Source organism: Tenebrio molitor, chromosome 4 (assembly GCF_963966145.1).
Source record: "Tenebrio molitor chromosome 4, icTenMoli1.1, whole genome shotgun sequence".
In the NCBI taxonomy this organism is placed as follows: Eukaryota; Metazoa; Arthropoda; class Insecta; order Coleoptera; family Tenebrionidae; genus Tenebrio; species Tenebrio molitor.
In genome coordinates this window covers 4,398,784-4,411,698 of record NC_091049.1, presented here as the reverse complement: position 1 = coordinate 4,411,698, position 12,915 = coordinate 4,398,784, and the positions used below count along the sequence as shown (strand labels likewise).

Genomic DNA, 12,915 nt, shown 5'->3' with positions numbered 1-12,915 from the left:
ATGCACTAACATTTTTGTCGAATTACTTTAATAAAAATAAATAAATTAGTCCAAACACATTAAAACACCATCTTGTCCGGGTTAATTATACAACTAGTAATACTTCTTATAATAATGAATTAATAATTAATTGAGAACGAAAAACCAACAATCCCACAATTTCAGAAGAATTGGGATAATATCAATACCAAACGAATAATTGCCAATGACTTAATCTTTAAATCACCTAGGACAGGTTGCACCAACGCCAGTTAAAGTTAACTGTAGGTTAAAATGTTTCATTACTTTAGTTACCTATTGCTATAACAATGTTTTCGTATATTTTAATCTATAGTTAAATTTAACTCTTAGAGACGTGGCTCGTTATTATAAGGCTTTGCAATGCAGAAAATCTAAGTTACATGCAATACCTTCTCCTAATATTGGTACTCTTTTAGATAACACTTGCTTCCAAGTTTGTATTCGTTTAAGATTGGGTTGTAATCTTTGTACACCTCATATTTGCAAATGCAATACGAAAGTTGACGAAATTGGCATCCACGGTCTAAGTTGTTCAAAAAGCAGTGGTAGATTTTCCAGACACACTGAAATTAATTCTATTGTCAACCGGGCTTTGACTTCTATTCATGTTAATTCAACTTTAGAACCAAACGGACTGTCTCGGGATGATGGAAAACGCCCAGATGGGATGACTTTACTACCATGGATTAATAAAGGTCAACCTTTAGTTTGGGACATTACTATTGTAGATAGTTACGTTTTGAAAACTTCTGAGGTTTCAGGTTTTACCACTGAAATGGCTTGCAAACGCAAACATAGCAAATATAGTTCAATTATTTAATCAAATTACGTATTTAAAGGTTTAGCCTTTGAAACCTTAGACCCTTGGTCCAAAGAAGCCATCGATTTCATTAATGTCATCGGAATCCGCAAAGGTACTTTTGGGGAATTCGTATTCTTCAAAAGTACCTTTACGAGATATCAATTTTAAGGTTATGTTCTATTGGAAATGATGTTACAGAGTATGTTGGCCTCTCTGAACCTTTTTATAAAGACCTAATTATCTTGAAGACAAAGTTGACATTAAATTATTATCAACAGGAATCCCGCTTCAACACCTCTAGTATTTGGCGAAGTATTGCTTATAACCGATCCTACTTGATTAGTGATTAAAAAATACTAAAAATTCCTTGAAATTATTCCAATCACAAACAAATAATTCATTCTTCAGTTCTCGCAAAGGTACTTTTGGGGAATTCGTGTTCTTCAAAAGTACCTTTACGTGATATCAAATTTGAGGTTATGTTCTATTGGAAATGATATTACAGAGTATGTTGCCCTTTGTGAGCCTTTTTAAAAAGACCTAATTATCTTGAAGACAAAGTTGATATTAAATTATTATCAAAATTAATCCCGCTACAGCCCCATTCTTAAAAATGAATGAATGAAAGGGAATCTGATTGGAATAGCATAAACATAACCGGCATAACCAAAAATGTATTTAATGTCATCTCAAGTTAAAAAATCCGGTCAGTGCCAATTACGAGACAAAAAAACACCAGTACTTTTCAACTGTTTCATTGCCAACAGACTCAGTCATTGTTCATCACGTGAAAATAGAAATTGATCTTTCCGAAGATTTGTTTCACAAATTGTTTGTTTGCATTTTATCGAATTTAATCCACGGTTTATGGGTGCACTTTACATCGAAAGGAGTCCAGGGGTTGTTTTTTCTCGACAGTACCAGTCTGAATGCGCATTTCAACACCTTACTGTACATTATATAAAATAACACACCGATACGTTTTAATAAAATAAATAAATAAAAATAACACCCTGTATAAAATAACACACCGATACGTTTTAATTGTTATTATTTAAATATGCAAATTTTATTTTCAGTAAACAATCAACTGCTTGTAAGAAATACTGCTCAAAACCTACAAAATTAACATTTATTTCATCAGAGTACAAGATCGTTCCTAAGAATCTTGCCCGACTTACTCCTCCTTACAACACCTAATTAGGCCCCACATTTTAAACAAAGGCTACATTACATTTCGATTCTAAATCTATAAATAGTTCATTCTCTCGAAACCAGGGTCAAGCACCGATCAGGTGTTCAACATCGCCGTCCTTGCAATGGCTCGCAAGGTACTTTTGGGGAACTCGTGTTCCTCAAAAGTACCTTTACGTGATACGCGTTTTAGGAATATGTTCAATTGGAAATGATGTTATAGACTGTGCTGGCCTTTTTGATCCTTTTTAAAAATACCTAATTATTTTGAAGACCAAGTTGACATTAAATTATTATCAACAGGAATGCCGCTGCAAAACCCCATTCTTAAAAATATTAAATATGACAGGGAATCGGGTGACCCCTCTAGTATTTGGGAAATGTTTTTTACAACGGATGTTAATTGATTAGTGAAAAGAAAAATACTTGAAATTATCCGAATCACAAACGAATTAAAAAGCCGGATTCCGAATCATTCTTCAATTCTCGCAAAGGTACTTTTGGGGAATTTATGTTCTACTTTTACATCATATCAATTTTGAGGTTATATAGGTATGTTCTAGTGGAAATGATGTTACAGAGTATGTCGGCCTCTCTGAGTCTTTTTAAAAAGACCTAATTATCTTGAGGGCAAAGTTGACATTAAATTATTATCAACAGGAATCCCGCAGTAACCCCATTTTAAAAAATATTAAATATGAAATGGAATCGAGTGACTCTTCTAGTATTTGGCGAAATATTTTTTACAACCGATTTTACTTCATTAGTGATTATTAAACAGTACTAAAAATACTTGCAATTGTCCAAATCACAAACGAATTAAAAAGCACTGGTTCCGAATATACCGATTCAATTCTCGCAAAGGTACTTTTGGGGAATTCGTGCTCTTCAAAAGTATCTTTACGTGATATCAATTTTTTAAGGTTATGTTCTATTGGAAATGATGTTACATAAACATGAATTTATATTATTAAAAAAACAAATCTTGAAGACAAAATTGACCCTAAAATGATATTAGGAACTAAAAATTATAAATAGAAAATGGAGTCGACTAACCTTTCGTTTAAAAAGTCTTTTCAAAGTTTTTGATTCAAATCATTTTTGTAAGTATAGACCACCCGGAGTCTCCTTGACATAGATTAAAGATTGCAAAAGTGAATAAAGTGTCCTTCAATAATTGAAATTTATTTTAATTCTTTACTTGCATTTTTTATTTTCTTAAGTTTTCACAAAAATAATTTTTACTTTTACAAAATTTACAAAAGGAGTAGTTTTTCAAATGGTTGAACGCAAAACGGCAAAAAAATATCATTTCCCGTAAGGGAACAGAAACTCCTTGAAAGGATCATTAGATACATAGTCAATGAAGATTATGTACCTAATGAAACTTTCAGGGAGTTTCTGTTTCTCAAAAGTGCCAATTCGTATGTAGGGGGTTACGGCACAGATTAGTAAGCCAGTTATGAGGAAAACAAAATTTTTGATTAGCCATTAATGTTGTGACAGTTTTTAAGATGATCGCATCATTTTAAAAAACTTCTACGAGATTTTGGATTTTGAAAGGAAAAGTGGAGGGTGAAAATTGAAAAAAAGTTACTGTTTGTTCGTCATCTGAAATTAGACAGTTAAGGTTTGTAGTATTTTGCTTTTTTGTACATAAAAAAAGTTTGCGGGTTGAAAGAGGGTGGGGGGGTATTTTCTTGTCACACTCTTAACATTAAAACTAATAATTCTTAGCGTGAACAATCAATGCTAAAAAACAAAAAAATTATGGGAGCAAATTTAAAAAGGGGGTAGTTTTTCAAAGGTTTGAGGGTAAAAGAACAAAAAAATATCATTGCCCTTGATAATAGAGTTTATGTATCTAATGATACTTTCAAGGAGTTACGGTTTCTCAAAAGTACCAATTCGTGTGTAGGGGGTTGCGGCACAGATTTGTAAATAAGCCAGTTATGAGCAAAACAAAATTTTTGATTAGCCATTAGTGTTGTGACAGTTTTTAAGATGATCACAACACTTTAAAAAACTTTTACGACATTTAGAATTGTAAAAGTAAACGCAGGGGGTGAAAATTAAAAAAAATACCGTTGATCATTATCCGAAATTAGACAGTTAACGTTTGTGGTATTTTGCTTTCACAAACATAAAAAAAGGTTGGAGGGTAACTTCTTATCAAAATTGTTAACATTAGAACTAAAAATTCTTGGATTTACAAATTGTTGATTAAAACGGGATGAAGGATATGATTGATCATGTGGAAGAACTTATTTAAAGGCAGATTTTTATTATGCCAAAATAAGGATTGAAAAGCTAATTTAGAGTAATAATAATAATTTATAAACATTTTGTCAATTCAAATAAGGGTTGAAAACGAGTTTTATGGCAATGAAATTGCTGTCTATATTTGAAAATAATTTCGTAATGTACTTCACCACCTAGGGGACAATAGTCTAGTTAAACTCATTACAGTGTCGATACAGTGTTAGTTCATGTAGTGGGCAGCACATCCCAATGAGATCTTGATACCTCAAAGGTACCTTTCCGTTGCATGGAATTTCGAGGAGCTCCTCGAAATTCCCAAATTCTCCTCGAAAGTACCATTCCGTGCTAGAAATCTCCTCAAAAGTATCTTTCCCCATACATATATATATATATTGTTACCGGGCACCTTTTTGCTAGTGTGAGTTTAGTTTTGCTTAGTCCCAACTTACCCAAAATGATAGGCGGCGCCGGCCAAAAAAAAAAGTCAGTTGTGAGTTTAAACTTAATAACGTGTGACATTATTTTGTACTCCTACCTGACCTGACCTGACCTGACCTAACCGGCGACCTAACTCCGACGCCCCTTGAAGGAACAACCTTCGTCGCCAGTGACAATATATAGGATATTTGACGAGTGATAATGAGCCTGACGTAATTTAAAAAGCAACCCACACTATATTTCCGAAAAAAGCTGGCTACTGTCATTAAAATGTCCGGCTTATTTTGGAAATGTATTGTGGGCTGAATTTATTATTCCGTCAGGCTTATTATCACTCGTGAAATACCCTGTATAGTTTTATAGAATATAAACGACAAATATTGTAAGTTTACAGATGAATGTAGGATTTAATACGTAATTCTCAATTATATGGCTTCAACAATTCATCTATTGGAAAAATTTGTGTAGCAAAATGTGAGGAGGAAAATGGACAAATTATCATAATACAGAGTATTGCTATGAAAACTTGTGTTGTGTTCAATATCATCGTCAAGAAAATATAACTTAAACATCCAAACCTAACCTCACAAATTTTGCCAGAGTGCACCTCTAAAAGCGGACGTATTTGGAGTTTCTATTGAAAAATGCAGATTTTTGATGTTTTGATGTATTTAAAAACAGCATTGGATTTAAATAATATTAATTATTTATGCCTTGCTCCTTATTCCTCCAAGTCATCCATAATGATGTTTTTTTATAGAATAAGTACATATTATTATTACTTAAAATAAATAACGAGCATCATAGAAGTTTTCACTTCTGTCGTGCGGCCTTAAGCACACACTCTTTTTTTTGTTCTATTTCTTTCATGTCTTCTCTTCCTCTTACTTTCTTTCCTTTTATCCAAACCACACACCATTTTATTTATTTCCATGTCTTCTTCAAGTGTGTCTTTATGACCTTTTTCTCCCTTCCTCTTATTCCACAATACTTCAATACTGTTGTCATTTTTTACCTATTCGTCATTTTCGTTTCTGCAACACTTGTTTGCATCACTTTCCGGGTCTTTGCCTTCTTGTTTGTGCATTTCATGTGACTTGTTTGTGTCTGCTTACCTCCATTCTTGCGTAATTTTCTTTCCTTTTTTTGCATCTCTAGTTTTTTGCTTCCTTATTTTACCTTAATTTGTTTGTGGACTAGATAGATGTTTTGAAATAAAATGCAGAAATAAACTGCATCCAATACTAGAATTACATGTTCTCGATCGAACAAATTTATAAAAACTAGTTTTCGAATAACAAAGGAGTAGGTAAGTAGTTCTATAAAAACGCAACCAACATCTAATTTTACTTAATATCTTCTTCACTATGACCCGTACGCAGATCTTCTTCTTCGCGCTTGTGGCCGTCGTTTCTTGTGCGAAGCTGCGTAAGTCTGTCAAAAATAATCCAAACATTTCCAAAAAAAAGTCTTGTTCCAGCCGCCAATTTCAAAAAGTGCAACCGGAAGGATCCGAAATGGGAGGAGTGCGTGAAGGAAGCCATAGTCGATGCACTACCCCAACTGACCAAGTCTTTCGACGAAGTCAATTTACCAAATTTCGAACCGCTGTGGATCCCGCAAGTGGCCATAGCTGGGGGCGGCAACGTGGCGATGACTCAGAACTACAAGAACTGTAAGATTTTCGGTCTCACCAAGATGAAACTGGACAAAGCGGGGTGAGTTTAAGCTAAATCCGAAGCAAACATTCTCGAAAGTGTTGTTTTTCAGGTTCGACTTTGACAACAAAACTTTTGAATTTTCCGGAATCGTTCCGGAACTTATTTTGACGGGACAGTACTCGTTAGATGGCAAAGTAATGTTACTGCCGGTTCAGGGAGAAGGAGACATTACGACGACAATTAGTAAGTGTAGTTTGTCAGTGTTCTTGTTGTGAAGAATTTGTTTCAGAAAATGTGGAAGTTAGCTGTTCGATGAAGTACGAAGAAGTGAAGAAGAAAGGGAAGACGTACATGCAATTCGCTGGGGCTAAGGGGCAGATAAAACCCAGTTCTATAGTTTTTCATTTTGACAATCTCTTCAACGGGGACAAGCTCCTGGGGGATGAAATTAACAAAATGATGAACGAGAACTGGAAGTTGCTCTATGAAGATATTGAAGAGACTTTACTAGATGCCACGACGAAGATCTTCATCAATATACTCAATAATTTCTTTGGCAAATTGTCTATAGAAGAAGCTTTTGATTGAGACAGGATTTTTGAATAAAATCTTTAGGTAAAGACTTCTTGGCTAAATTATTTTCTTTTTGTACACATAGTGGAAAAATAAAGATTTCTTCATTACCAACGGCCTTTTATTTTTTTAGATTCATTAGTTAATGGTTATTTATTAGTGAGAGAAGAATAAAGCGATAACATTTGAATGAATTAAAAAAAAAGAAAGTACAAAATTTTAACCTTCAAAATAATAGTTTTCTTTTAATGTAAATTTCAAGGTTAAAGTACGTTTTTTCCTGTCGTTTATTAAACACACGAATACAAAGTGACAGAACAAATGTACATACATACATACATACATATTACGACAAAAATTTTCACGCAATTCATGAACGGACTTCATTGTTGAAGAAATATTCAAATTTTTTCATTATCTTCAAGGCATTGAAAGAAACGAATATGTGAACCTCGTTTCTGTCTTTATAATTCTTTCATAAGAGTTGATACTTTTTCAAAGAAAGCTCCATCACTCCAATCCTTGTTTTGGGTAGGCAACCAAACTTACACCTGAAAGTCATAGATAGTAACTGCGGATATTTATCTGCGTATTTGGCTCAAATACCAGATTGGAAGCAAGATAAAGACTATGTTATTATCAGAAAACCAGTTTCCATTGTTCTCGGGTTGGTAACCCTTGCTGGTAAAATTTTGTACAGAGGAAACAAGCGATAGACTCTTCAGGGACCTGCAGTATCTAGGACAATGGTGCTAGATGGCGCTAAGGCGGGCAACAGCGCTAGATCTGATTCAGATGCAAGCTTTTTCACGCCAGCGGCGGATTATCGGTTTTTAGTAGTGTACGATAATTATGTTAATTAAAGCGCTTGTTTTAACTGATAAATCGAAACACGAATTGCCGCAACAACGCTTTAAATTCAGAGAGTCATAAAACTTTGTCAAGAATGAAGTACCTAGTTCAAAAACACTTTAGCAGAGCCGCAAAAGCGTGTAAGAATATTATGAATGAAAACCAAGTGAAAGGAACACTTTTTGCACATTTCTTGCGTTGCACTCGATAACTTTTGAATCGTACTACTCATCCTAACGTGATATCAGTGGCGTACTCAATTTTTGTGTTTAAACTATACATGGCATTTCTGCCCTCATGCGGATCTCTAGCGCAAAACTAAATGCACGTGATTGTTACAGTTGGTCTACAGATCCTAGGGTTTTAATATTGTGATGTATTTCGATTTCACTCTGTATATCATTAAGAGTAGAAGTGAGTCTTTTTGTTTTAAGCCCAGTTGCCGACCCCGACTTCGTCTCAGTCTTCAATCTCTTAGCAACTGGGCGTAGCACAAAAAGACTCACTTCTACTCTTAATGATATAATCTACTATTATGCGTATGTGAACAACAGGGCACAATAAATATCGTTCACGTGAATAAGACATTATTATCCCCATGTCAAGTTTAATAAAAAGCAATATCTACAAGAATTCTCTTTATTTGGGACAAACTGTTCTGCAATGAAGCGAAATACATAAATGTTTTCTGAGGTCAACGATTCGAATGAAAAACTAAATCACCTAGCCATTTCACATATTGAAGGAGAACCTATTGAGTGCAATAGATTTCGATGACATTATGCATTTGATTTTGTTTCCGTCAAAGCAAAAAACTGCATAATTAAACAAAAATATGTGCTTATAGCTAGATATTTTTTCATACTATGTTGGTAACTATGAATTATGACATATTAGCAGCACGTTTCATTTATTTATTGATTCTTATTATTTTTACTTAAACATGCCCAGAAAAACAAGACATTTAATAAACACTTAACCTCAAAATTACAATTCTCACCAAATTTTACACTAAACAGCATTGCCGATAGTACCTAATTATCGAGGAAAATGCGACGTTGGTGTTTTTTTTTTAATTTTTGATGGACTTTAGTACCTAATTTTCACTATTACATTTGACGCAATGATCAAAAAAATTAAACGGGCGTCCTTGTAGATTGCCTCGGAAAAATTGAAAGGAAATAATTTTAAAGCAGTTGACGTACTATTCCGGACACGGAATCTTGGCCATGACTGACATTTAGCTGACACATACGTGTGAACTGGCCTTTATTGAATATAACCCAACTTTTGACTCGATAATGCCATTTCCTTGCTTTTTCGATGTCAGGTCAGGTCAGGTCAGGTGATTTTTAATAATTGTCATTTATTAATGACGCTAAAGATTGTTTTACATCATTTTTTTAGAAATGTCAAAAAAATGTTGGCCAAGATTCCGTGTCCGGAATAGTACATTACGCCCTTGAAGCGAATAAACTCGTATTTCAACAAAACTAAAAAAACTGCACTAAGTATATAAACAACATTCGTTTCTCTTCGTCTCCAATTCTCTGCACCATGAATCGTCTATTAGTTTTGTTAGCATGGTTCGCGGTCATTTCTGGTGTGAAGCTGCGTAAGTGTGGTGTGAAAATGTCCCCCAAAATTCTTCAAAACGTCCGTTACAGCCCCAAACTTTAAAAAGTGCAACCGGAACGAGCCAAAATGGAAAGAATGTGTTTTGGAAGCTGGCCGCGATGGCATACCCCAGCTGAACAGGCGCTACGCATTTATTCTTGGTGGTTCTGTTCTAGAAGGAGTGATTTCAGAAAATGTGACAGTTGAGCTTCTGATGAAGTACGAAGAAGTGAAGAAGAAAGGGAAGTACGTTTCGGGGCTGTTTTCGTCCGATTTGAGAATCTCTTCAATGGTGACAAGATTTTGGGGGAGCAGATTAACACGGTGATCAACGAGAACAGGAAGGTGTTCTATGAAGACATGGAAGAGACTTTTGAGGAGGTTGTGATGCAAATAGTAATCAACATGGTCAATAAATTCTTTGCCAAAGTAGAGGAGGCTTTTGATTGAGATGAAAGTGAGACATTACAACAATTTCATTTGTAAGTTTTTTTTTTGTACCAGTTCTTCGTTGAGCTGAAGAGAACTATATTGGAAATAAAGATTTATTCATTGAGTGATCTGTTTATTTGAAAAAATCCCCAAAATCTACTTCATCCCATTTTTTAAAGCTTCTTGGTTTCTCTTTTTTCCTTGTTGGAACCTCTTCAAATGCACCTCATTACTGTTCTTCTCGCTTCCTTAGTCTTCATTGTAGCATGTTGTCTGTCTTGTCTTCATTTTATCTTCACCTCATTCTCAACTTGTCACAAAACCTCTATATACAGGGTGTTATGTAAATAATCTGAATTATGAAAACCAACAACTACCAAAAATGAAATTTTATTAAATTAAATGTTCAAAGTGTCCCCCATTGCTGTCAATGCATGTTTACATATTCTTCGTTCGTGAAGGATTGAGCCGTTTGCAGGCACAATAATTGAAATACCGACGCCACTGAACTAAGAAAACTAGAAATGTCAATCTTGACGGATATGTTTTTTGTCTTCTAGAAAAACTTGATACATGCATTTTGCATAATTTGGAAACAGCAACGTTATTGGTTATCCTTCAAGGCCTCCAGTTCCTACAAGAAATTTTTCACAGATAAAACAGAACATTTATATTTATAAAGTTCTTATTGTTAAGAAGGGATAAAATAAACATTTTAACCTCGCTCTTAATTGATAGAACCGGTTGACAAAACTGCTTTAAGACAAAAAAGTGTATGCTAGTTGCGTGTGATATCTTCCTATATATAGCTAGCTATATATAGAAAATATCTTATCATCAGCACCACAGACCACAATGATATCTCTTACGGTTTTGTTCGTGTTGTTCGTATGTTGCGAAAGTGTTAAATTGCGTAAGTCTAACCTCAAAATATTTTTGGAAATTTTCCAAAAATTGTGTTCCAGCGGCAAATTTCAAAAAGTGCAATCGGAAGGACCCCAAATGGAAAGAGTGCGTGTTGGAAGCAGGCAGCGACGCGATATCCCAACTGACTAGACCCTTCCCGGAAGTGAACTTGCCGAATTTGGAGCCGCTGGTTATCCAGGAAGTGAACGTGGGGACCGCGACTGGAGGAGTTTCGCTCACTCAAAACTACAAAAATTTGACAATTTTTGGCCTAACTGGTGCGAAATTGGAGAAACTAGAGTGAGATTGGTGCAAGGTGAAGAAAACTAGCTTGATGGAAGAGTTGTAGGTTCAATTTCCACAACAAGAGTGGGGAGATTTCGGGAGTTTTTCCCGAATTGAAGGTCACAGCGAGGTACAAGGTGGACGGCAAATTCTTACTGTTGAAGATCAGCGGAGAGGGACCTGGTGAAGCGACGCTGAGTGAGTGGAGATTGTGGTGGTTGCTGGTCTGAAAAGATGTTTCCAGGGGATGTGAAGTTTCACAGTTTGACGAAGTACGAAGAAATCAAGAAGGAGGACAAAACCTACGTGAAGATTGTCTCGGCGAGTACGAAGATCACGCCAGGTTTGATAGTTTTCCAAGTTGGTACTAATATCTTCAGTGGTGACAATGTTGTCGGAGAAGACATCATTCGAGTGATGAATGAGAACTGGGACGTGCTCTATGAAGATCTTGAAGGAGATTATACGAAGGTTGTGAATGAAGTTTGTCAAAAACTGGCCAATCATTTCTTCGAGAAAATCTCGATAGAAGAAGCTTTCGATTGAGAATGTGGGCTAAGCATCATTTAAAGAATTTAGTTAATTGTAGTTTAGTTCAATTTCAATATAAGTTTTTGTTTCCATCATACTTTTTTTTGAAGAACTGCTAACTTATTTAACCATATTTTAAATAGATTATTTATGGCAGAGGCACTGAAAGAATTGAAGATAATTTTAAACACAAAAGAGTATAACTGATGATGCAATTTGTTTGAAAATGGTAGAGAAAGAAAAAAATGAAGAAAATACAGGTGACTTTAAAAGTTCTGTCGATATTTCAACCAGTGGTGGAACTCCACAACAGCTAAAATTAAGTCAATAATGCCTTATACAAATGTTAGGTTGGTAAAATTTAAAAAACCCTAGGTAGATATTTTTTCATACTATATTGGTAACTACCTATACATTATGACATTTATTTGATTCAAAATAAAATTCAATTGCTTTGAATTTCGTTCATATTGTTTTATTAGCACCACGTTTCATTTATTTATTGATTCTTATTATTTTTACTTAAACATGCCCAAAAAAACAAAAAAAATTATAAACACTTAACCTCAAAATTACAATTCTCACCAAATTTTACACTAAACAGCGTTGCCGATAGTAATTATCGAGGAAAATGCGACGTTGGTGGTTTTTTGATTTTTGAATGAACTTTAGGTACTGACTTTTATGAAAAAATGCTTTAAAAAATCACTGTAGACTTACTTTTTTGTTGTCTTTTACAATTACAGTCTTTTAACTTTGTTGTTTTCGGAATAAGTTGCAGGCACTATTTTATCATCACTTTACAAAGTTTATCAAAGATTCATGATGCAACTCAAACAATTTAACGATAAAAATTAAACATAACCTTGAATGACAGAAAGACTTGACATTTTAGGTTGGTCGTACCACAGAATAAAGAACAATCAGAAGTGCATCTCTGCGCGGCACCTTTGATCTTTTAGAACCGATTTTCGTGACCTTCGGCAGAGGTGGCCATTCTGCAGGGTTAGAAGAAACGCCCGGATTGAACAAAATTATGATTATTTGGCACGTCTTCGCCGCACACACATGTCCACCTCTACTCCTCCAAGACATTTTGAAGTATTTTAGCACGAGGGATAAACAAATCGAAACAATAAACAAATCAAATGCCGACTGTCACTGTCAAACGAAAACGTTGGCGTCAGAAACGATGCGCGAATTATAGAAAGTGGAGGAAGATTCACTTCTGATTGTTCTCTATTCTGTGGTGGTACGTCACAACTGCCCGCCAAATTTGAAAATTTTCAGCGGTTCCCAAACAAACTGATTCCTTTGATTCTCTTGTAAACCATTAATATT

At 34.7% G+C, this 12,915-nt stretch overlaps 2 protein-coding genes and 2 long non-coding RNA genes across 4 annotated transcripts; 3 read left to right on the top strand and 1 right to left on the bottom strand.

Moving 5' to 3' along the window:
- The first annotated feature begins 6,015 nt into the window (after window positions 1–6,015).
- Window positions 6,016–7,027, top strand: LOC138128248 (protein takeout-like). Its single transcript, XM_069044437.1, has 4 exons — window positions 6,016–6,145; window positions 6,198–6,435; window positions 6,488–6,621; window positions 6,668–7,027. Exons 1-4 carry the CDS (start codon window positions 6,085–6,087, stop codon window positions 6,964–6,966), a joined length of 732 nt encoding a protein of 243 aa, XP_068900538.1. The 5' UTR covers window positions 6,016–6,084; the 3' UTR covers window positions 6,967–7,027.
- Window positions 7,028–9,189: 2,162 nt separating this feature from the next.
- LOC138128246 (uncharacterized) lies at window positions 9,190–9,977 on the top strand. Its single transcript, XR_011158567.1, has 2 exons — window positions 9,190–9,418; window positions 9,471–9,977. It is a non-coding gene; the product is annotated as an uncharacterized lncRNA (long non-coding RNA).
- Window positions 9,978–10,226: 249 nt separating this feature from the next.
- On the bottom strand, window positions 10,227–12,722 carry LOC138128247 (uncharacterized). Its single transcript, XR_011158568.1, has 2 exons — window positions 12,295–12,722; window positions 10,227–10,486 (listed from the first exon to the last, which is right to left on the bottom strand). It is a non-coding gene; the product is annotated as an uncharacterized lncRNA (long non-coding RNA).
- Window positions 10,607–11,666, top strand: LOC138128244 (protein takeout-like). Its single transcript, XM_069044434.1, has 4 exons — window positions 10,607–10,765; window positions 10,818–11,058; window positions 11,108–11,241; window positions 11,288–11,666. The coding sequence occupies exons 1-4, from the start codon at window positions 10,708–10,710 to the stop codon at window positions 11,587–11,589; spliced, it is 735 nt and encodes a 244-aa protein (XP_068900535.1). The 5' UTR covers window positions 10,607–10,707; the 3' UTR covers window positions 11,590–11,666.
- Window positions 12,723–12,915: the final 193 nt, after the last annotated feature.